Here is a 25,836-nt window from a genome sequence, read left to right on the forward strand (position 1 = left end):
TGGGGGAATTCATGCACACCGTGACATATGAGATGCACGACTTGAGTTGCATTGAACTTACCCTGATCCTTTCTCTTGGATTCGCTGGTAATCTAAGTCTTGGGTATCGGATCAGGTGTTAGTCTCTAGTAGGACTTACTTAATACAAGTCTTTCGGAGATAGTCAAATGTTATTTTGTTTATTGAATAACCTGGATGTGTAGATCCATGTGATTGTTTTATGTTGAGATTTGAAGAATATTGAATAATTGAGAAATTGATATGACATTATAGTCTCCAATCGTATAAGGGTAAATCCAAACATTTGTACCGAGTGACTACAAGCGGTCATGGTGTATATGAAATCGCTCTTTAGCGTCTGACTAACTGATACCTTAGTCAATGTGACTTAGATCATCAATGAAAATAGATGATCTCTATTTGTAGGCTTTTCATTCTTAATATATCAATACACAACATCTGATACATTACCCTAAATGTATGACATTAAGTTCATGCAAACTTTCGTCAATCACATGCAACACATATAAATCACATACAACACATATCATTCACATATAATGCATATCAATCACTCATATATCATTTAAGATTTCCCAAACCAATTTCATATATTTCTCAAATTCATACTCATATAAAATCATAATCAAATTCAGTTTAACTAATTGCATAACCTAAGATACATACAATTACTAGATTAACTTATTATCTAAATCAGCTATCTAAGGTTCTATTAAAAACCATAGATAGATTCCCTCACCTAAAATTCTTTATTCCAATGATAACTTTAACTCCAGCAAAGAAACCAATTCAGAATCTAGGGATCTAAGGCATGTTATCCAAACATCTCCAAAATTCAGTATGTGGTAATAAAGTTGAGAGGAACACTTTTCTCAATTGCCCCCATCAAGATTGGTGGATAAATCATAGGTAAAAAGTGATAATAAAGGATCCTTAGAGTAAAAACTGAACTTACTGTTTGAAAATTTGATCGGGTATAGATGTAGCCTAACTTCTTAGCTACTGCAGGGTGTGATCAGATTTTGAAATAGATGAGTTATGGGAAAAAATTGACAAGAGAAGGAAGAGAGAGGAGGGGTTGCTTGATGACTTTTTAGAGCAAGTGCACCGCGTTGTCAGAAGTAATAATGTGTCTCTAAGGACGAATATTGAACCCACATGGAACATTGAATAATCAAGTAAAATATTCACTAAATATAAATCAGAATAATAAAAGTTTGTTGGAATTTGTTGTAATGGCAATGATTAACAAGAAAACAAGGCAAAGAGTTGTTGCTTCAATTGGAAAAATAGGGATTGAGTTTCATCTTTCTCACTCTTTTGTATTTTGATTAGTATTGATAATATTGTGCCGTTAGATTGATATTAATGTTCGTATAAGAATTATTTATATTGATTCCTTGCATATAAAATTATTGAGATGCTTCCCAAATATCGATTCCTCGCATATTTATAAAAAAAACTTATAATTCAGATCAAACGTTGATAACAATTAACATTTCAAGTCTATTCCTAACGCTCAAATATGTTAAGTATTATTGTTTAGGTCAGAATCATAAAAATACTTTTAGTCAGATTTAAGATTTTAGATCAATAATTAAAAGCATAACAATAATATCAATAATCAATGACCAACAGAATATTATATTCAAATATCACCTTAATACATAAGAGTTTGAACAAATTACTCCCAAATCCATAGGGTAGAATTAGCCACACATCTTCTAACACTTTCTATTCTCCCAATTGGGTTACAAGGCACTCAATGGTGTTTGTCTCTCAATCTTGCACACCCTCAAGCCCCCTATTTAACCTAATTTTCATGAGCTTAAGTGGATTTTCGCTCAAGCGAGAATGAACTCACTTGAGCCAACAAAAACGACATCCAACCCAACTTCATTGGTGTTATCTCGCTCATGCGAGATATAGCTTGCTTGAGCGAGCTCCCCTGGTAGTGAGGTGACACTTTTGCATGTTTGGACAACTTTGGTGAGTATTGATGCATTCTAACTTTTCCTTTTAAGTTTTGTATATTCTCCTTCTGCCCAATCATCTCCATTCTCCATAGAATCCTAAAATTAATACCAAATTTGGGAATAAATCGTTCCTATTCAAATTAAAATCATAAAATATGTAAAAATGTATAAATTCATAAATTATGGATTATTTTATACTTATTTTAGCAATTAATACTCATAAGTGCCTATATTTTAATATGAAATATTACTAAAATTTGGCACTTATCATTGCTCTCTTTTCGTTCTACAAGTTACAATAATAATAAAATAATAATAATAATAATAATAATAATAATTTTTTTATTATTAATGATAATTTATGATAATAATAAACACTAATGGAATATGGACTTTTTATGATAGTTAAAATAAGCATTTCTATGTCAATTTTAGACCCGTCATAGATAAAGAGACATAAAAAGTTTGTATTTTTAATGACAATTGTATAATCGTCATAGAAAGTTCATTTTTATGTCAAATCTAAAACAACGGTCATAGAAAAATCATTTTCTAGTCAAACTTAAAAGAACCGTCATAGAAAACATATTAAAATATTACTTTCTATGATAGATAATTTTTTAAGCATCATAAATATGTTATGTTTTATGACGGATAGTATTTTAACCATCATAGAATATGTTATTTTTTATGATAAATAATGTTTCATAGAATGTTCTGCTTTTTGTGATGGTTAAAAGTAAATCAGTCATAGAAAATAATATTTTTGTTACAAGTTTAGCAATTACATTTTTTGTAATTTTTTATATTCATTTTCCCTACATAATTTTTTTTCGAGCAAATATTTTCATAAATAAATTTTTAATATCTAACACATAAATAATTATAAATTTTACTAAAATTTAATATGTTTAAGTTCATAAAAAATTGTGAAATAGTTCTAATACTTACCGTAAATACTTAAAAGAAATTATGTTTATTCCTCTCGAACTTAACATTTCCTTCTTCAATGGAAATGAATCAATATCTATATAATCAAATATTTTGATAAAACTAACATTTAACACATTTAATATAAATTTAAAAGTTTATTAAGAAATCATGAAACATTAAACAATTATGAATTATATATGTTATGAAAATTCTTTTCATTAGCTTACTTTTAATTTTTTTGTTGAATTGCGACGACTGTATTACGTACATGACCAGATGATCAAACAGGTATCGAGGGTCTGGAAGACTCTAAGATATTATTCGTATTTCTATTTCTATAAGCTCTAATTATGTATTAAGAAATTTTTTAAAAACTCTAAGCTTGTATAGAAATATGTAGAATTTGTATTGTGATAATTAAATGTATTTTTGGGGTCTTAGATATATGCATGTACGTATATTATTTAATATGAAGTATTATATTTATAATAAAAATATTTTTTTACTGTAATTCAGAATTCACAAATAAATTAAATTATCTTGTATCTACTTATCTCTCGAAAGAAAAAATGCCTCTTGCTTCAAAATTAAAATTCAATTTAAATATACATTTAATTATCTTTTAATTATATTCTTATGATTATTTATCTTTCAATTGTATTATTCATTATTTATTATATAAATAATATATAGTAATAAACTAATTATTGGATTACTTAAAATGACATTCCTCGTAAATTTCTTAACCATGTAATAGATAATTTAAATTGCATCATTTTCTCTTTGATATATATAATTTAATATGAAGTATATTTTTTATTGTAATTCAGAATTGGCAAATAAATTAACTTATCTTTATCCTTTTTATCATTTTAGCTTTTAAATGTATCCTTTAATTATATATTTTATTTCTTTATCATTTTACTCTTTAAATATATATTTTATCTTTAAATTCAACGATGATATAAAAAAATTATGAGATGAGAGTAACATCTAGAAAACAATGTGTTGTAACTTCTAGATGAAGAAAAAATCTATCATGCTAGATTTCAAATAACAACATTGACTTCTGTGTTTTGAAATTAAATTTTCAAAATCATATCATACCATATACGAATATTCTTACCAACATATCAAATAAGTCAATCCAACCAAATTTAACCTTTATGAAGAAATAATTTGACTGAACACAAAATTAACCTACCAAATAAAAAATATATTTTCATCATTACAACAAATATTATCTTACAAAATTATTTTTAACAGGATTTTATTTAAAAAAACTATCAATAATAGTTAAATAATATATAAAAGTAATAAAATAAAATAGATTGTTCTATTAATACGTAAAAACAAAATGTTGAATCACTACATCAACTCGTCGTGATTTCATGATGTCAAAAACTATTATACGTTAAAAACACTACTCACAAAATTAATATGAAGCAAAATTAATATTTATATTTATAATTATTATAAAATAGAGTTTAAAATTAATTCAATTCCAAAAAATTGATTTATAAATTTAAATTTTTATTTACTTATATATTTATACCTATATATAAAGAGTTTTCTCTCTTTAACTTTAACTGTTCTCAATTTTTTCTTTCTTATTTTATCTTTATATCAATATTTAATTTTATTTCCTATTTTTTCTAAAACATATTAAACAGTTATCACTAAAACATATTAAACAGTTATCAGAAACCATTTTGAATATATAATATTTTTTTTTAATTTAATTTTCTAAAATATATCTTCATTTTTTCAATTTTCACGGATGGGTTTTTGTTTTTCAATTTGAATTTTTGAGATTTTATCACCATTTTTTCTCACTTTATCTTTATCTTTCTTTTTCTCAAATCTCTTGAAACCCAACAACATAGCTCTCATACTCTTTTTGTGTCTCTCATACATAACATAAATCTCTATTTCATTTATTTAAATATAAATATACATATAATAATAATAATAATAAAAATAAAAAAATATGGATGCCTGTATTTTTGCTAGTTATTATAATAAATTAGACTAATTCAAAATAAGGTGAATATAAAAAATTATTGATGTAATGATACTTCACTTCCGACACTAAAATAATTATTATTTTATTACAAATATAATATTTTAAAAAATATTATTGAATGGAATAAAATAATTATTGTTATTATAAATATAATATTTTATTTTAAAAAACAATTGAATAACATAAAAATAATTATTATTTTATTAGTTTCTTCTTAATTAGAAAGCATTGTAAAATGAGAAAAAGAGAAAGAAGGAAAAGATTATTTTTATAATTTATTATTATCAATCTATTGAAAAACAAATATCCATAAATCAGGTATTTTATTTTAATTTATTATTGAAGAACAAATATCCATAAGTTAGATCAATGTACACTCATATATAATGTAAACTCATTTCTATTTATGAATTTATGAAATTGTAAAAATCATATAATTTTAAGATCTTGACTTAATGTTTATGTAAAACTAAAGTTAGATTTACATAAAAAAAAATATTAATATTTTTTTTCTTAATACACAATTATACACAATATCTACTATCCATAAGCAAGAGTAGGTATTAACTATTTCTTATTTATAAATAGAACTATTGAATGTTTGAAAGTCTCTCAATAATTTGAAGTACTAGAGTTATATATTTGAGATCTCACCAATATTGAAAGGAAATTATGAATTAAATAATTCATGAATGAATTTAGACACTTGCCATTTTAATTATACGAGAATTAAGTGCAAAAATTGTACATGTGTGATCTACATTTAGTGCATGAAAGAATATGTGAAAGTCAAAAAATTAAAAAATCGTCATTCTTCTGAGTGGGAATGTGATTCAATTCACGAACCCATGCTGTGTTGTTGTTGTTATCAGAATTCTCAACGCCATCATCATCATTCGTGGGAAAAAACACTTGGTTCACGAACACTTCGACGTCGTTTTTGCTAAACCCCACTTTGTTCTCAACCTCATTTTCGGGAATATAAGGTGGTCTTGCAATGTGCAACACTTCGTCCCACTTAACCCCTTTGAAGAAATCGTGGCCCTTAATCTCCTCCACCTGGATCCGACGCTCAGGATCTTTTTCCAACAATCTTCCAATTAAATCCCGTAACGCCGTCTTCTCTCCGGTTAACTCTGCCGTTTTTGTTAAAATTCGGTAAAACGTTTCTTTTTTATTTGAGCCCTTAAACGGCGTCGTTCCGTATAGCATCTCGTACAAAAGGATGCCGTATGACCACCAATCTACGCTAAACCCGTGACCTTTCCCTGATAAGATTTCCGGTGCCACGTACTCCTCTGTTCCGACGAACGAGTTTGATTTCTCGACTGAGTCGGACTCGGTGCGACGCACTGAGTCGGCGGTACCGAGTGGGGGCTCCGAGTCCGAGTCCCACGGTGAGATGCCCGAGTTACAAAAACTGTATAAACGAGTTAATCGTTGTTGTTTCCTTGAACGTTTCTCCGAGTTAGGACTCGGGGACGTGTTTTGACTCAGTGAGTTAGGGGACTTAGGGTTTAGCTTTTTGGAGAGATCAAAATCGACGAGCATTATGTGGCCGTTTTCTTGAATCATCACATTTTCTGGCTTCAAATCTCTGTATACTATTCCCAATTCGTGTAAATATTCCAACGCAAGCACCAATTCCACAGCGTAAAACCTACACATTGATACAAAAAAAAAACAGATAATTCTTTTTTAATTCAGTTTCTCTGTTTCTTCTCAATTATAAGACTATTTTTAAGTATATATTTAATTTAAAAATTATTATAAATTATAAATATTGTAAATACTAAAGGAAGGAGTAAATACTTTTGTTTTCTTTACTTTTTTTTATATAGTAATATAAAATGTTACCATAAAAAGAACAAAACTTCGTAGTGTTTTTTTTTTGCCTAACTTTGGCACCAAAAATAGCAAGAAAAGGAAAGAGAGGTTAAGTGAAGGGTTCGAGCGAATACGACAAGCAACCAGATTCGGTCTTGTTTGGTTGGCAACAAAATAAATGAAAACAACCTTTTTTAACCATTTTCAAAGACTGTATTCAAACATCTTAATCGTGTTCAAAAGCTTTCTTGAAATCAAACTATCAAAAATAGAAGAAAAAAAATAAGATTCACAAAATAGTTGAAGTACGATTAAAATTATTAAAACTAAAAATTTTAAACATTACTGAAATTGTATAAAAAATGTACTGAAATTAATGTATTTAAGAATCAAAGAAGCAGAGAGTCCAGTGTTTGGGAAATTGTTTTATATGCGAATTTGGAGACAAAATATTAATTTAAAGAAAAACCAATGTTGCAATTAAAAAAATAATTAACTACCAGTGAAATTTCGTATATTAGTTAATAAAAAATAGAAATGAATAAATATTGTATCAAGATAAAAAAAAAAGTATTCAATATGTTTATTAACCTAACAGTGAAAAGGAGTTCAGAACTCGGAAATTCTGATTTTCGCAAAGTTTCTCCATAACCAAACAGAAGAAAAGGTGGTGTTCTAACGTACCTGATGGTGTCATCGGAGAACATTTTCTCAGTCTGTTTCTTCCTGAGAGAGTGGAGCGTGCCACCGTGGCAGTAATCAATGGCGAACGCAACCACTTTCTCCGTTTCCAAAACGCCTCTCAGCCTTGGCAAGAGCGGGTGATCGAAACGACGGAGCACTTCCTCTTCAAACGACACTCTCCCGTACTCCTCCTCCTCCTTTCTCGTCCTCTTCTGCGCAATCAGCGCCTTCGACATCACTTTCAGCGCCACGCACTCGCTCGACCACCGGCCGCCGGCGCGCGCCAGGAACACCACGCCCTTGGCGCCGCGCCCCACGGCGGAGACCACTGTCACGTCCTCGAAATCGAACGATCGATCGGAGGCGCTTTCGCCGTCGCTCATGGTAAGGGTTACCGGAAACCGGAAATGACCTGGTTGAGATTTTTTATTTATTTTTTCAGTTGAGATTTAGGTTCATGCTGACTGCGTTGTGAGAAGCTTTATATAGGGTGCGCGTGAACGGTAGGTGCGTACTTTCACTTCCCTTCTTCTTTTGCTTGCTGTCCAAGATTTTTTTAGATTGAATGTTTTTTTTGTGAGAGTTGAAATGCCGTGATCGTCTGACACGTGTCCAAAACGACGTCACTGTTGACGTATTTTTGCGAAGAGAGATGCTGGAACGTGACTAAAACGCGTTTGGATTCTAGATCGTGACTCTGTTTGGTATCTAATTTTCTTTAATTCACGTGTTCATAGATGTTATAAACACTTGTTTCTGTCTCAACTGTTTCATAATAAGTTAAACACATTAATAATTTATAAATAAAAAAATTGCTATTTTAATTCGATAATAATTTATTTCTAAAAAACCTTATTTAGTCCTTAAATGCATAAAAAAAATACTATTATCTTCCTTCTTTTATAAACGATAAAACTTTATTAAATTTAAACATATTTATCTAGTTTTAATTTTTTAATAATGTTTTCTCTTAAATAACTCAGTTTTGCTACACCATTATTTATTTTAATAACTAATTTGTTTAATTTTTTATCTTTATAAAGAAAAGAAAAAGATACCATTCATAACCTTCACTATAAGAAAATCATGAAATATATAAAAATCAATTTTTAGAAACTAAAATAATTAATTACAATAGCAACTAAATTAGAGACCATTTTAAAAACTAAAAAAAAATTAGTTTCTAAATTAGTTTCTATTATTGTTATTAGCAACAAAGATTTTAATTACCAATTATTTAATTTCTAAATTTAGTAACAAAAAGTTTGGTTGTTAATTAGATATCAATTTAAAAACTATTTAACAATAATAAAAACTAATTTAAAAATCATTTTTTTTAGTTTTTAAAATGGTTTTCAATTTAGTTATTATTGCAACTAATTATTTTGATATCTAAAAATTGGTTTCTATTTCATGATTTTTTTTAGTGATTGATTGTTTATTGAATAAAATAATTAAAAATATTATTAAGGTGAGACATATATAGAAAAAAATATCTTTTAAAAAACGCTGGGAAAACATGAAACAATTTACATTATATTACAGAAGTTAAAGAAAGGAGTATATTTTTTTTATCAATTTCTTACAAGTTAAAACATATATTTTTTCAGGAGAATAATGTGTAACTATTTTCTATATATTTTAAAAAAGTAGAAGATACTTTTATAATATATAACAAAGAATATACCTGTTTTATTATATGCTGATTAAAATAATTTCAATTTTTTTAAAACTAAATTTTAATAATTTTGAAAAGTTTAAACACCTGTGTGAATTATTTTTGGAAAAAAATAGTTTCTTTAAATTACTTATTTGTTTTATTGAAAACTGTAACAAATAGATGCATTTTACTACTACCATTTTTTTACTTTTTTTCTTCTAAAAATACTTATAAAAAATTCAAACGAAATAATTTTCTTCCTTAATGAAAGGAAAAGAAGGTGGTTTTGAAAGCATTTTCTTCCTTTTATCAAGGAAATGGTCTTTAACTTTGTTGGTAAGTTAGACCACACCACACTTTTCTTCCTTTTACTTTTATTTTAGAATATTACTGTATAGTTTCAACCTGTTCATACTAACACATTAAAGTCGTCACAACTCACGTTTTTAAATCGACAACTTCAATTATATGTATTATATATACATACAGGAGTGGAAAGAATTTTTTTATCTTGTTTTAGTCAACAACTTAAAATATATATATATATATATATATATTGAAAAAAAAAAACATTATCGTGTTTTAAGAAAATGAATTTAGTGAAATTGGGAGCATCGAAAATGCAACATTTAACATCCCAAAAATAACATCAAATCACATATAAACTATATAAACTTTATTAATTTACTTAATATATATATAAATTCACCTACTTATAAAAAAGAAAATAAAAAAAATCATCATTTTTATATTTTTTTTTAAATCTCATTCTTGCACCTATACAAATATATGTTCATGTATAAATATTTGCTCATAGTACAATTATCGCAGTTCATATACATAAATAAACACATATAATGATAAACTATTGAAATAAAGTTATGACATACAAAAATATAAGTAAAAACAACTAATTTGATTATTAATTCATAATTAATTTAGTTTCCTTTTTACTCAAACATAATCATACAAAATTCAAATATCAATCACAATAAGTCGATTTAATTTCAATTCACAGTACTTTGATTTCATTTCAATCATACTGACTTGGCATAGATTCATTTGCATCACAATAACTTGATTTCTTTCCAACACTCAGTATCTTTGATTTCATGTCAATCATAGTGATTGCATATGAATAATTCATCGTCTTCTGGAAGACTCATTAATCATATTGTGGCTACATAAATTCATTGGTCCCACAATACCTTGATTTCCTTTCAATCCCAAGTACCCTTTTAATTTCATTTCAATCACTGATGACATATGAATTTATTCTTTTCTGGAAGACTCATTATGTATGCTCCTATCAGAGACTAACAATCGGACCAGGGTAAGTCCAAACATTCATACCTGTTTAAAAATAACTTACTCTATTTAAAAATCTGATAAGATAGAAATGTAGCCTGATTAGATTTGGAAATAGATGAATTATGGGAGATAGATTGAAGAGAGAAGAAGGGAGAGGGAAATGTGTGTGTGTGTGTGTGTGGGGGGGGGGGGGGGGGGGGGGGCGCTTTATGATACACAAAAGACATAATGAGAGTTGGTTAACGAAAGAGACAACGAGTTTATAAGCAGGAGAACCTTTTCTCTTGAGAATCTAGTAAGAACCTATGAACTTTGGAGTCATCTTCTAGATATGATTGCTCTCTTTACACCAAGGAATGACGTAACTCTCAGAAAATCATGATTACCCAAAAAAAAATCTAAAGGTATTCTTCATTTATCTGCATCAGATGTTTGTCTGGTCGAATATGTCTTCAATCATCATAGTTCTCAAAATTTGGCTCACAGTTGTTGATAACTAAAGTGATGAAAAATACGCTAAGTTTTTTTTTTCTTGGCTAACTTTCTCCTGGTGAATATCAATAAATCCTTTGATGTCTTTTTCCTCCATCTCAAATAGACGATCTAGGTCAACTCCGTGATCTTCGAGTATTTTGCAATATTTCTGTTGAAAGGTTATTTTCAAATTGCCTAAGAGATTTTGATGTGACCTAACTTAATGATCCACGACTTGTTATATTCTAACATGAACAAAGACATCTTAAAAAAAACCTTTTCACCATTTTTTTCAAATTGAGACCTTTTAGCTGACCCAATTATTCTGATTCATTTTTATTCACTATATATGAGAAGTAGGTGATAAAACTCATGGAAATATTATTTCACTCCCATCCCGAAAATGTCAAACTATGTTAACATACTTCCTAATCGTTATTTGTTCGACCTTTGATTTTTTTGATAGATAAACAAGTAACTACATACTTGACTATATCTTCCTTCGTACCAAGTCACCAATTAAACTTCATGAAATCTTGATACCCTTGTGTCATACTTAGATGTATACTGAGTTTGCTTTCGTGGCTCTTAAATAACCCATTTGATTCAATTTATCATCCTTTGACGCACTTACTTTGATTTCCTTTCAACCCTCAGTACATTTGATTTCGTTCCAATCATAGTGATTGCATATGAATCTATCGTCTGCCGAAAGATTCATTAATCATATTGTGGTAACATAAATCCATTTGTCTCACGGTACTTTGATTTCCTTTCAATCCCCAGTACCCTTTTAATTTCCTTTCAGTGATGGCATATGGATTTATTCTCTTCCGAAAGACTCATTAAGTATTCCCTACCAAATACTAACATCTAATCCACTTCAATTGGACCAGGAAAAGTCCAAACAACCATACTATGTGACTACAAGTGGTCACAACATGTATGAACTCACTCTTCAGCTTCTCACCAAGTGATACCTTAGTCTTAATGTACCAAAACACAACATCTCATACATTACATCGAATGTATGACATCAAGTTCATGCAAGATTTCATCAATCACATAAAATACATATCATTCACATACAATGCATATCAATCACTCATACATCATTTAAGATTTCTTAAATCAATTACATATGTATCTCAAATTCATACTCATATAAACTCATAATCAAATTCAGTTTAACTAACTTTATAACATAACATGGATACAATTACTAGATTAACCTATTATCTAAACCATCTATATAAGGTTCTATTAAAAAATATAGATAACTTCCCTTAATTGAAATTCTTTATTCTAGTGAAAACTTTAACTCCAACAGGAAAACCACTCCATAATCTAGGGACTTAAAGCATGTTATTCAAACATCACCAAAATTTAGTATGTGGTAAAACAAGTTGAGAGAAACACTTTTCTCACTTGTCCCCGTCAATGTTGATGACTAAATCCTAAGGAAAAAATAGAGAATAAAAGATCTGTAAAGTAAAAATAAACTTACATTGTTTGAAAATCTGATCAAATAGAAATGTAACATGACTCCTTCCATGCTTAGAATTCTAAAAAGATATCCTTTTTAGAATCTTCTTTAAGTCCTTCCATAGATCAACGATACAATTTGAGGACTCACTGGACGTTCCATGAGATTACCAAAACATTCCATCTCTTCCATGTTTCATAAAGATATCCATTATGTTTAGGAACTTTTATACTACCATCAACGAACTTGAATTTATTTTTTAGAATGACACGTTTCATAGTTCTACTCCAAGAATGATAATCTAAACCATTAAGATGCGAACTAATTAAAATCATTATAGAATTTTCACCTGGATGTAGATAATAAAAACTTGATGGGTTGAGACATATCCATGGTAGTATCATTCACAATATCCATGGTAGTATTATTCACAAGAACTGAAAGAAAGAAAAAAAAAATGATAGGAAAGAACAAATCTTGAAGTAAGAAGAAACAAAAACAAACTAGGATTTAACCCACTCTGATATCATATTAAAGTCAGTAGCTCTAGTTGTTAGGTCTGTAGTTTGTGCAAGAAGTAAGGTGCATATGTAGAAGAATGTGACGTGCAAATGTGAAGTAGTATGAGCCAATGGGAAGAGCACATCTCCAGGTATGAAATAGTTGAACCCCAGTAGACAAACCTCTAGATAATGATTTTGGAAGTTCTCCTCAACATTACTATAACATGGTTTTACATGATCAAAAATTATTACTATTTGTTTACTCATAATTCTTGTTATTCATTGTTATTTTGTTGGTCTATGTAAATTACATCATCCTAACAAATTCTAATTCTTCTTATATTTGTTAATATACAATTGTTATTAAACTCTTTGTTCAAAATTATTGAACTTTTTAAATATTTTTTAAACTTAGAAATTATCAGATCAGTAAAAAATTTTCCTTAAATTAAGAAAAATATTTTAACTTTATTTAATGATACTAGTTTCTTAAATAGAAAATCAATTATCCTATGATCTCAGTTTAAAGACTGAAAGATAATAATTTATAAAGGATCATAAAAGATTAATTAAAGCTAATTTATTAATAATATATATGCTCCAACGAAATAAAGTAATAAGAAAAGGAAAATAGAAATAAACCCTAAAGCCTAAAGTGTTAACTAAGAATTTATAATTAATAAAGTTTTGCTTGATTATAATTTTGGTCTCTTGTAATTCTTTATGTGTGATTTTAGTCTTCCCATTTCTTTCTCGATTTCTGTGCTTTAAAAATCCGTAATTTTAATTCAATCTTTAGCTTAACATCAAATTATTTTTTTAGGATAAGTAAATAATTTGTAATGGTTTTTAAATGAATATGTTAACTGTGGATAAAAAAATATGTAAAATTAAATATTGAACCAAAATGATAGATTTTATCAATTATAAAGACCAAAATTAAAAACAAAATCCATGAAAAACTACAATAAAAAATAGAAATTAAAGAGATCAGAATTATTTAGTATCAAAAGTGTTAAAAAAATGCTTTATTTGCAATGGTGACATTTATTTGAGGTGACCTTTTATTTTGGCAGACACAAAGTATAGAATAAACCGAACCAATGTCACAAAAGCATGTTTTTTGTGCGTATCACGTTTTCAATATTCTTGTTATAGTGGCAGACTCTATTATAGAATGATGTTTAATATGGGAATTTCTTTCTGCACCTGCATTAGTTGATTCCTGCATCCCAAAAAATACCTAAATTACTCTTTGAAACTTTTTATTGAACATTTCTTTTACTTTCAAAATATAGATTTTGGACACTTCTCATATTATATTATTTAAAAATTAAAATTTATATTTTAGATTATACAATCTAAAATACTGAATTGTATAATTCAAAATATAAATTTTATATTCTAGACTTAATACATCATAATTCAAAATATAAATTTTTGTATTCTAGACTTAATATTTTAGATTGTACTGTTTAAATATAAAGTTGTGATAGATTATATATTTTTAAATATAATTTTATATTTTAAATTGTAACATTCAAAATATAAATATAATTTTTTTGTTTTGAATTATATAATACAAAATATAAATTTGTATTAGAATTCATAATAGATAATTTTGGTATTTTTAAAAGTATGGAATAGACGAATAAATTGTAAGCCAGTAATAGCCAGTCCAGTCACATTTTTCTTTTTTTATTCTTTCTCTCTCCAACTTCTCTTCTCTTCCTTCTTTCTTAATTTTCATCTATTTTAAAATTTGATCGTACCACGTTGTAGCTGACCATTCCTAAATTTTGGAGTGGTTCAACTGTTTTAGGTTAGGGATGTCTTAACTTTCAATAGTATCCCAAGCTAGAAGATCTGAATATGGAAGAGACGTGGTCCCAAGTTTCAATTTCTCTTGCAGAGATGTTAGTTGATAAAATTATTATATTTTGATAGTTTTAAAAGTTAAATATTGTTTTTGATGTTGGAAAAGCTCTTGAAGAGAATAGATTTTTAAATGTTATGTGATTGAATGATATGTATTATAAATGAATGATAAAAATTGTATAAAATTGATGTCATACATTATACATTTGGGATAATGTATAAGTTGTTGTTTGATGACATTAAGTATGAAAAACCTATGTTTAACAAAGATTCTCTAGTTTCACTGATGATCTAAGTCATATAAACTAAGATATCAGGTGGTGAAAAATTGAAAGGGAGTTCATACACACCAAGTCCCGCTGTAGACACTCGGTATTAGATGTTTGGGTCCAGGCCGACTCAACTCAACATTGATCTGAATCTACTCGACTCGATCTAGGTCTGGATCTACTCTACTCTACCTAGGCTCAAGTCGACATGACTGGACCTAATCTCGTACCATCTTGGCTCGACCTAGACCGAGTCGATTCAACTCAACCTAGGTCTATGTCAACTCGGCTTGACTTGGACTCTGGCCAACTTAACTCGACCTGTACCCAGGTTGACTTTGCTCAACCTAAACCCAAGCCAACTCAAAATCCAACCCAAAATCCATTTTAAATAATCTAAAAAAGTATCAAATCTATTTCTAATCCAAATTCAAGTAAATGTATTGAACTTAAAATCCAAAAATATACATTTGGATTTGAGATAAATCCATTTAAATGAACTTAAAAATAATATGGATTTGGATAATTATGAATTGGATTTGAAAATTTGAATTTTTTGTCCATCCTTAATTCATAGGAACCAAGACATAGATCAAGTTTCATATGACCCTATGACCTCATAATGCATAATAATCAGTCTTGCTATAAATAGATGGTTAACCACATCCACGTAATTATCATAACAAGTCAAAATCACTTTCATACACCAGCATGCATGTGTCAAGATCCTTCTTGTATAGAATCACAAAATGCTAGATATTATCCAGGGTTTCTGTAATACAATCCACAAGAATGGTTTGCTTGCAGTTAGATGACGTGATATGGTAAAAGTAACGTTATATCTCACTCGTACTGTAAGAAATATTTATTCAAATTTCTTAATCAATGACAAGTCATTCAACATTTTCTCAATTGCTTCATCATCCTGGGCCCGTCCTCTTGTCTGCAGGTAAAAAAAAAAAATAGAGCAATTAACGTAAAAGATTTAATGAGTTACGTTTAGTAAGAATTTCGGATATATTATGAAAAAATATAACATGCTTATTAGCAGCTTCACAGAACCCAATAGGCCATGAATAATAATCTGTTCAAGTACTGCAGGGCTGTACGCTATAGAGTAGCAGATAGTAAGCTAGTGAGGGTATAGTGAATGACGGGAACTATGTTAACCAATATGTCATGCTTAGAGGGTGAATAAATGAAGGGAATTGTTTCAGAGGGGATTTTAGGAAGAAAATAAAAGATCTCTAGTTAACATCATACCAAAATCCTTCAACTATCAACATTTACTGCATTTACTCTTGTTTTCAGTTATCCACTTTGGGGTGTTTTGGGAACTAAATTACTCTATTCCCTTTCTGGTGTTTCAAACTTTGCTTGTCAAAATTGAATTTCAACAATCAGAAGAGCAGAAATTTATAAAAAAAATATATATTATATTTTCTCTTGTTAAATTATCTCTGATATTTCAAACTTTGCTAGTCAAAATTGAATTTTAGCAATCAGAACAGAACATAAAGTTCTATAAACATATCACATTTGCCCTTATTAAATCCTCCACATCCTTCTTTGTCATATAACAAGGATGCGGAGAGAATGAAGATAATTTAAACTTCACCTCGATGTCGTACCATAATCCTTCAATTATCAGTATTTACTTTGTCTTTGTGTCACTTCAAGGTGTTCTGTAAACTAAATTACTCTACACCCTTACTTTCAAACTTTACTCGTCTAAATTTAATTTTGTTAGTTATTAGAGCAGAAAACTATAGAAAAACATCATATTTGCTTTTATTAAATCCATTACCTCCTTCATTCTAACAAGCATCAAAGGGAGAATGAAAAACACTTAAACTCCACCTACCCCCCAACAAAAAACATACCTAACACAGAAAAAGGGAGAAGCAAATTAGTTTTACCTTGATAGATGGAACCATAGCAATAGCTTCCTCCACAGTTTCTGGGCAAAGGTTGCCAAGGACACATAACTGTAACAGATTCATTTAGACCAAAAATCATATATTGTACTGTCTGAAACTGATAACTCAATTTTATTTTTCTATATAAATGTGAACACTTGCATCCCTAACTGAATTCATGAAGGAAGTAGTTTTATTACCTCGAACTCAGCCAGTTGATATCTTGCAAGTATTCTGTATGTCAGTTAAGATCAAAATTCCTAAGTATGGCAATAAATGTAAAGTTTCTTTGAATTTAATTCCAGGAAATGAGGAATTAACATAGACCAACTTTTCTAAGATGTACTAAATGAGATACAATAGTCATTTAATGTATCAAAAAACATAGACAATAAAGAAGTCAATAATGATATGAAAGAAACTTAGGTCAATATTTTTATATAGAATCAACATGATTTGACAAAAATTAAACGTGTGATCAAGAAAAATGACAAACAGGTTATTTAATTTAGTTTTGGAGGATACTCTCGAACTTGTCTAACAGCATCTGGATTTTTATAGCGGCTGAATCGCTTCACATACTGCAGCGACTTTTCAAATACCCTAAAATAGAAGAGAAAAAGAATCAGAGTCATTAGGTGACCAACTACTTTGCTCCTCTTCCATCGCATTATCAATATCAAATCTAGTTGTGGCAAAGAATTCAATTGGTACCATGATGTTTCCCACATGTTTTATGACACTAATATTGATACATTTGAAGAAAACCAAAGTGGAACACATTTTTCATCTGTGTCATAGAAGATAAACTCTTGGAGGAATTAAGTGCAACCCAATTGTGATAAAAACTAATTATTCTGAGGGCATCAGAAAAAAAAAACACTATTCCAGGACATTTGTGTCAAATGACCATGAAGTTGATAAAGAATTCAACTCACTGAGAAACTTGATTCATGGGATCATCAGATGTCTGTTGAAGCTGCTCGTACTTGTGCTCAAGAATCAATGAAACTTCACAGTTCATTAAGCACTTTGCCTTCAAAAACTCTGAAGAAACCTATTTCATTAGTGTGAGATAAAAAAAAGTGGAAACAGGTATACCAAGATAAAACATGTTCAAGCATTCAAGCATGATATGATACAATCAAGCCACGTATATCGTAGAATCAATTGGATCTGGTGATGTAACACCAACAAGACCTCGCATTTTGACACTACCTAAGCATTAGCCAAAAAATATATAATTCAAAATCAGGGGAGACTCAAAGCCAAAAAGTTGAGCAAATTATTATAAAAGACACTGAACATAGAGCAACTAACAAAATTACTACAAATGGCCCACCTGACCATTGTTGGAAATCTCACATTGACTGGATATAAAGTCAATTTACAGTATAAAAGTAAGGATAATCCTCACCTTATAAGCTAATTTCGCGATGATGAGATAGGCTTAAACTCAGTTCCTAATATGATATCATAATCTATCCTAGCAAAGTTTAGTGAGTCTATAATATCACCACCTACCGAACCACCCACAAATATATAGTTCGACTCATGAGATTGCATACCTTGACATAAGGAGAATGTGTTGAAAATCCTACTTTCGACTAAAAATAAGACAAATTTACAGTAAATAAATGAGGACAATCATTACCTTACAGGATGAGTTAGATTTAAACTCATATCCTAATAGACTTAAGCATATAAGTTATATTTGTTCACTTTGTTGTTACTAAATGCCCTACTGGCACACACCATTCACTTCAGTCATTGTACGCGTCCATCACTTCGGTCCCTAATTTCACACAACGCACAATTGGGTTAAAAAGGCATTCACTTCAGCCATTTCCTACTTCCTTTTTTCACTGTCGTCAATGTTGTTTCCTAAAATCAGGGAGTAAACGAAGAATTTCGTAAAAGTTGCACGCTAAAATAACTGATGCTTACAATTTAGGGTTTAGGGTTGGTTTGACCTCAATTCATATATGTATTGTAACACTATGCTAGACCTCATCAAACATTCCACCATTTCAACCGAAGATTTATGAAGCACAAAGTAAAAGTTTACAAATTACAATAAAGAATTGGTTTGAAAAAATTGCTGAAAGCGTAACCGATTGCAAAAACTACCCCTACCCCTATGCCAAAAGCACACTGATTCTATAGGGAAAAACATCGATTTCTAGCAAAACGATTCAAATAAGCAAATAAACTTGTAAATTAAAAGAAAGGAATTTAATTACCATCTCCAATTTTGAGCTCTGCGGCGTTTTCTTCCTCTTCCCCAGACATGTTTCAGAGAGTTTCAGGTATGTGAGAAGAAACAGAAGCAGAAACAGCGAGTAGAAGAACGAGGGAGAGGGAGCGCGTGAAGAGGAATGCCGAAAACCGAACGAGAATTAGAAGATTCAGCTTCTGGGTTTCAATTACTCTGCGAAGGTGTGTTCTTGAATTTTATTATAAATTGTAATTTTAATCTTTAAATTTTTATGTGTAATTTTTATTTTTTTTACTTGTTACTTTTATACGTTATTTTAGTTGAAAATTTTAGTTTTGAAATGATATTTAATTATATATTTATATATATATATATATATATAATCTAGAAACTAAAATAAATAAAAAAATAAATCACAGATTAAAAATTATTCCTGTGTTTGAAGGAGTGGAAATAGAGAGAGAGAAAAATAGAAAAAAGTGGAAGAACTGTCGTATCAATTTTGAAAAATAGGAAATAAAAAAAAATGAATGGTTGAATTGTGCTATCTGTTTTTATAATATATCTATGAATATAAAATTTTAAAAAACGATAAAAATATAATTAAAGGATATTATTGAATAATATAATTAAAAGATAAATTATCATAAGGATATAATTAAAAGATAAGAGAATATACATTAAAATTGAATTTTAATTTTGAAGTAAGAGATATTTTATCTTTCGAGAGATAAATAGATAAAAAGATAAGTTAATTTATTTGCTTATTGAATTCTGAATTACGATAAAAAAAATGTCTCTTACTTCATATTAAATAATATATATATATATAAGATAAAATGATGCAATTTAAATTATCTATTACATGGTTAAGAAATTTACGAAGAATGTCAAGTAATCGAATAATTAATTTATTGCTATATATTACTTATATAATAAATAATACAATTAAAATAATTAATATTTTGTTTGAAGATATAGAGATATACAGAGGGAGAAAGATAAAAAAATATATGATTTTGGAAGAGATAAAAGATAAAAGATAGAAATGAAAGAGTAACATTGGCTATAAATAAATAAAGGTGATGGGCTTTATTGTAACATTTGTTTGTTGAGATTTTGATTTCGGTAAAAGTAGAGTGCTCACTAAGTGGTTGAGAATGGCAAGAGGTTTGATTGGAACTGGATCTTTGAGAGGAAAAAACTATCCAGGAAGGCTCACATTTAGGGTTTTCATAACATGTTTGGTTGCAGGATTTGGAGGTTTGATCTTTGGTTACGATCTTGGCATATCAGGTATGTGTTCATATGTATTTTTGGAACAACTTTTTCTATTTATGCTTCTTTGTTTTCTTTATTAACGACATGAACATGTGCAGGTGGTGTGACTTCTATGGATCCTTTTCTGAAGAAGTTCTTCCCCACAGTCTATGAAAAGGAGAACAACATGAAGTCGTCGGACAGCCAGTACTGCAAATTTGACAGTCAAACATTGACGTTGTTCACATCATCTCTGTATTTGGCTGCTCTTGTTGCATCTCTTTTTGCATCTAGTGTCTCTCGAAGATTCGGAAGACGTCTCAGCATGCTCTCCGGAGGTGTGCTCTTTCTTGCTGGTGCTGGACTGAATGCCTTCTCTCAACACGTTTCGATGCTCATTGTTGGTCGCATTTTACTTGGCTTTGGAATTGGATTCGCTAATCAGTCTGTGCCAATCTATGTTTCTGAGGTTGCTCCCTGTAAGTTTCGAGGAGCTCTTAACATGATGTTCCAACTAGCAATCACCCTTGGCATATTCATTGCCAATGTTCTCAACTACGTATTTGCAAAAATGGAGAACGGAGAAGGTTGGCGCTACAGTTTGGGCTTTGTTGCAGTCCCTGCCACCATGATCATCATTGGTGCAATCTTTCTTCCAGATTCACCAAGTTCTTTGATCGAACGTGGTCTGAACGAGGATGCCAAGAAGGAACTCATTAATATTCGAGGAAGCAGTGACATTGAAGAGGAGTTTCAGGATCTTGTGGCAGCTAGTGAATCCTCTAAGGCAGTGAAACACCCTTGGGTTTCTTTGCTAAAGAGGCAATACAGACCTCAACTCACGTTTGCGGTGTTCATTCCCTTATTCCAACAACTCACTGGCATGAATGTGATAGTATTTTATGCTCCTGTTTTGTTTAAAACTATTGGTTTTGGAGCAAATGTTGCTCTCATGTCTGCCATGATCATCGGGGGTTGCAATGCAATTGCCACTCTTGTCTCCATACTAACTGTTGACAAGTTTGGAAGACGCACTCTTTTCTTAGAAGGAGGTGCACAAATGTTTATCTGTCAGATTGTGATTACTGTGGCAATTGCATGCAAATTTGGACTTGATGGAAACCCGGGAGTGTTGCCAAAATGGTATGCTATCGTGGTTGTGTGTGGCATATGCGTGTACGTGGCAGGATTTGCATGGTCTTGGGGTCCTTTGGGATGGTTGGTTCCAAGTGAGATTTTCCCACTTGAAGTGCGATCAGCTGCTCAAAGTATCAATGTCTCTGTTAACATGATCTTCACCTTTGCCATTGCGCAAATCTTCTCCTCTATGCTCTGTCACATGAAGTTTGGACTCTTCATTTTCTTTGCATGTTTTGTCGTGCTCATGACTATATTCATCTTCAAGCTTCTCCCAGAGACCAAAGGGGTTCCCATTGAAGACATGCATGTTGTTTGGCATACTCACCCTTATTGAAAAAACTTTGTTCAACCACCTCAATGTTGATATTAGGGGATCATTTATAATTTTTATTTTTATTTTTATTTTAATTTTGTCATAGTTTAAATTAGGCTCGATGGTAGAATTTTTTATATTAGGGTTAGTTTTTTTTTCTGTATATACCTAGAACAACATATAAAGAGGATAAAACTCTTATTTTTTACCTTTTAAATACTTTTTTTAAATTAAGATAACTACTAACAATAAAAAAAACTACTTACACATTAAAAGATTACATACAATAAATAAAAAAATTATTTATTTTGATAATTTCTTTTAATAAAAATATTTCTATAATTTTCAATAGATATTATATAATATCTATAACAATATATAAAAAATATATGTGTATATATACACAATTCTTTTTACAATTTTACCTTTTAAATAATTATTTTTTCAAATTCAAATAACTACTCACAAAAAAAAAAACTACCTACATAATAAACAAAATTACCTACAATTTACAAAAAAGACATGACTTGTAATGTGTATTTAAAGTTTTATTAGATTGAATATATACAATTTTATAATTGTATTTTTTATAATTTTATTATTTTTTAATAATTAATTAAGAAAATAATACAATTTAAAATGTATATAAGCGATATTTTCAAAAATAGAAGTTGTTTAATTATTTTAAAAATTTATTCAATTATTTATTTTACTAAATAAATAAATAAATAAAAAATATTTATTAAAGGGTAAAGTTGTCCAATTAAAAGATGACACCCAAAGTTATTTTTTATATAATTTTATTATTTTTTAAATAATTAATTACGAAAATAATACAATTTAAAATGTATATAAACGATATTTTTAAAAATAGAAGTTGTTTAATTATTTTTAAAATAGAAAAAAGTTATTCAATTATTTATTTTACTAAATAAATAAATAAATTACTTATTTTTCTTAATTAAAGGATAAAATTTTCCAATTAAAAGATTACAGGAAGGAAGTTATCAAATGGTGTATTCTTTTTATATAATGATGACAATTATTTATTTTACTAAATAAATAAATAAAAATTTATTAAAGGGTAAAATTGTTCAATTAAAAGATGACACCGAAGGAAGTTACCAAATGGTGTATCCTTTTCATATAATGAAAGGTAAAATTATCCAACTAAAAGATGACACCGAAAGAAGTTACCAAATAGTGTGTATTATTTTTATATGATAATGTAATGATATATAATGATGACATTGAAGGAAGTTACCAAATGGTGTATCCTTTTTATATGGAAATACATACGTTTTTGCGCTGCGTATTCGTATTTTTAATTTTTTTCATTTATATATTAAACAATGTTATTATTCCCACACTTATATTAACAAAGAAATTTACAATACTTCTACACGTATATATAAAGGGAATTCCCCTCTTAACTTCCATTTTATTTTTTTTCAATTTTATCCTTATACTTATATTTTATTTTATTATTTTAAAAATATATGAGAGGAGATATTTGTCATTTTGTGACTTCTTTATTTTTAAAAACTAAATTTTGAATTTTGAATTATGAATTATGGAGTAATTGTAAACATAATTCAAAATGTTTTGAGATACTCCTCTTTTTACTTATTCAACCAAACATTTTACTTCAAACCTCATTCTTCTCCCTTTCTTCTTCAATGGTTGAGAAAAACCACTTACACTATCCAAGAACCTCTATCCGCAACGTCATTAAACATGTAACTTTCTCAATTAACGTTGGATTTAAGAAGTGAACATTTTTTCCAAAAGTGTAACGATGTGTAATGATGCAAGAAAAAAGAAGAAGAAAGTTTCATGCTTTCAATAAAAAGAACTCTTTCATTCTTCTTAGGTATGCATATTCTCTTCTTCACTTTACCCAACTTCTTTGTTACATGTTTTATGATTATATATTATTTATCATTATATTTATTCGTCTCTCATCTCTCCTATCTTTTTTCTACAAAATTTTTCTTTTTTCATTGCAAATTTGTTCTTTCGTATCTTTGTGCACTTTTTTTCCTCTCTTTTTCATTCTCTCAAGGTGTGTTTTCGTGTCAATATTTTGTGAGTACACATTTGAATATTTTGTGTAATTTTTTGTGTTTGATCTATTCTCTTTCATTCTCTTTGAACTTTTACTGAGTTTTTTTTTCCACAGGGAGTGAAAGAGAGAAAATCTAGAGTGAGAGAGAAAACAATGAATTTCACACGTCGTTGTTGGTGCTTAGAGGCACAGGTGATGGTTATGATCCCATGATTATCGTGAACGCTTCCGACAATGAAGATCACTTTGGCTACTCCCCAACACCACATCGTTAAGTAGTTCATTATCTTTGTTGATCATACCTCCGCCAAACGCACCCCTCAAGGCCAACGCTAATATGTACAACATGAAAGTTCCTTATGTGATCAAATTATATGTTGCATTATCAAGAGGTGTTTCTTAAGTTTCAACAAAAAATCTTATTAAAGAAGGACACCTTAAAGGAGAAGATGATAATTTTACCAAAAATGTTATTTCTAAAGATATTTTGTTATCTAAAAAATCAGGTATTGTTCATTTTATTTATGTGTGACACATAAAGATAAGTATATGTAAATATTCTATTTACACTATTTGTTATTATATAGTAAAGGTAACATAATATACAAGGAGCCCTTACAATTGAATGAAGATATCAACACAAAGCATTCACACATTTATCTACACAAACAAATAATTATGAATATATGTATATTGCACACACACATACATACACACACACACACACACACATATATATATATATATACATCACATTGACCAGGGCTACAAATTTGTGGACTAATACGTCACAAGGTGCATCATTATGATAATGGACCACTGATGCATTCGTGCATGTTTTAGCAAAATTCACCAGCTAGGAAATTAAAAAAATTAAAGCATCACATACCTGCTTGTCAACTGTTCTCAATCAAGATCACATAAATTTGGACTCCAACCATATTGCCTCCGTTGTGATGAATTCGGTGAACACTAATCCATCAATCCCTGTGAAGAGTTTAATTGCATAAATAAAAAAAATTCATGGTTAGACGTAGCGAAAAGCATGGATGAGAAAACAAAAGGCTTTAGATATGGAATTCGATGACTGAGACAAATCTTACAATCATTTTCCACGATGTTTACAAGTTGTCCAACAAAGTCTTTCAGGAATAATTGTACAATATGTAACTCGTATGTATGTTGTCAATGGTGTTCAAGATTACTCAACTTACATCTTAGAATGCGTGTTTTGGTCATTCAAGCCATGGATTGAGGGATTCAACTATTGCAAACCTATAATGCAAGTTGAAGGCACATTCTTGACCAGAAAATATCATGACACGTTATTGACTGGAATTGGTCAAGATGGAAACCGAAACATATATCCTTTTGATTTTTCCATTGTTGAAGGTTAAACAAAGTAGGCCATTATATGATTCTTCAATTTGCTCCGAGTGCATGTCACGTCTCAGGAAAATGTTTACCTCATTACAGATAGAGGATCAATGATTTTTGTTTGCATTACAATCTCACGAAATTGCTTGGGAAAGAAAAGGACCGACCGTAGTATATTGCATTCATATTGCATCTAACGTTAACAAAAAGTTCAAAAACTTAGTTGAAGAGACAACTAATAAACATGGGTACTTTTTTCCTTATACTATGTTTACACATCTTCATTACTAAGAACTTAAGTTGGCTTATATCATTTTATTTATTCAAAGGCCATAACTTATGAAATGGAACAACTAACTTTTCAAGACAAATTATCAACAATGCGATCAAATTTTGACAAGAAGTATCTTGAATTAGATTAAATACCCTTGGAAACGTGGAATCAGACATGTGATAGGGGCAAGAGGTTCGGTCATATGATTACAAATCTAGT

General features: G+C 29.3%; 3 protein-coding genes across 3 annotated transcripts; 1 reads left to right on the forward strand and 2 right to left on the reverse strand.

Annotated features, from left to right (window-relative positions):
• Positions 1–5,615: 5,615 nt before the first annotated feature.
• Positions 5,616–8,011, reverse strand: LOC137818918 (serine/threonine-protein kinase OXI1-like). The gene is made up of 2 exons (XM_068622574.1): positions 7,468–8,011; positions 5,616–6,616 (listed from the first exon to the last, which is right to left on the reverse strand). The coding sequence occupies exons 1-2, from the start codon at positions 7,848–7,850 to the stop codon at positions 5,746–5,748; spliced, it is 1,254 nt and encodes a 417-aa protein (XP_068478675.1). The 5' UTR covers positions 7,851–8,011; the 3' UTR covers positions 5,616–5,745.
• A 7,751-nt stretch (positions 8,012–15,762) lies between these two features.
• LOC137818665 (DNA-directed RNA polymerase II subunit 4) lies at positions 15,763–19,712 on the reverse strand. The gene is made up of 6 exons (XM_068622219.1): positions 19,211–19,712; positions 17,906–18,014; positions 17,493–17,570; positions 17,168–17,201; positions 16,968–17,036; positions 15,763–15,991 (listed from the first exon to the last, which is right to left on the reverse strand). Exons 1-6 carry the CDS (start codon positions 19,257–19,259, stop codon positions 15,914–15,916), a joined length of 417 nt encoding a protein of 138 aa, XP_068478320.1. The 5' UTR covers positions 19,260–19,712; the 3' UTR covers positions 15,763–15,913.
• Positions 19,258–21,964, forward strand: LOC137819219 (sugar transport protein 1-like). Its single transcript, XM_068622999.1, has 3 exons — positions 19,258–19,276; positions 20,302–20,481; positions 20,565–21,964. Exons 1-3 carry the CDS (start codon positions 19,258–19,260, stop codon positions 21,917–21,919), a joined length of 1,554 nt encoding a protein of 517 aa, XP_068479100.1. The 3' UTR covers positions 21,920–21,964.
• The last annotated feature ends 3,872 nt before the right edge of the window (positions 21,965–25,836 follow it).

The sequence above is a fragment of the Phaseolus vulgaris genome, chromosome 10 (assembly GCF_000499845.2).
Source record: "Phaseolus vulgaris cultivar G19833 chromosome 10, P. vulgaris v2.0, whole genome shotgun sequence".
Lineage (NCBI taxonomy): Eukaryota > Viridiplantae > Streptophyta > Magnoliopsida > Fabales > Fabaceae > Phaseolus > Phaseolus vulgaris.

Excerpts from the sequence above, each read along its gene's own strand:
- LOC137818918 (XM_068622574.1), bottom strand. The coding sequence starts at position 7,850 with ATGAGCGACGGCGAAAGCGCCTCCGATCGATCGTTCGATTTCGAGGAC. Across the intron at positions 6,617-7,467 it reads TTCTCCGATGACACCATCAG|GTTTTACGCTGTGGAATTGG; the intron begins GTACGTTAGAAC and ends ATCAATGTGTAG.
- LOC137818665 (XM_068622219.1), bottom strand. The coding sequence starts at position 19,259 with ATGTCTGGGGAAGAGGAAGAAAACGCCGCAGAGCTCAAAATTGGAGAT. Across the intron at positions 17,571-17,905 it reads CCCATGAATCAAGTTTCTCA|GGTATTTGAAAAGTCGCTGC; the intron begins GTGAGTTGAATT and ends CTTCTATTTTAG. Across the intron at positions 17,037-17,167 it reads ATCAACTGGCTGAGTTCGAG|TTATGTGTCCTTGGCAACCT; the intron begins GTAATAAAACTA and ends AATCTGTTACAG.
- LOC137819219 (XM_068622999.1), top strand. Across the intron at positions 20,482-20,564 it reads TTACGATCTTGGCATATCAG|GTGGTGTGACTTCTATGGAT; the intron begins GTATGTGTTCAT and ends GAACATGTGCAG.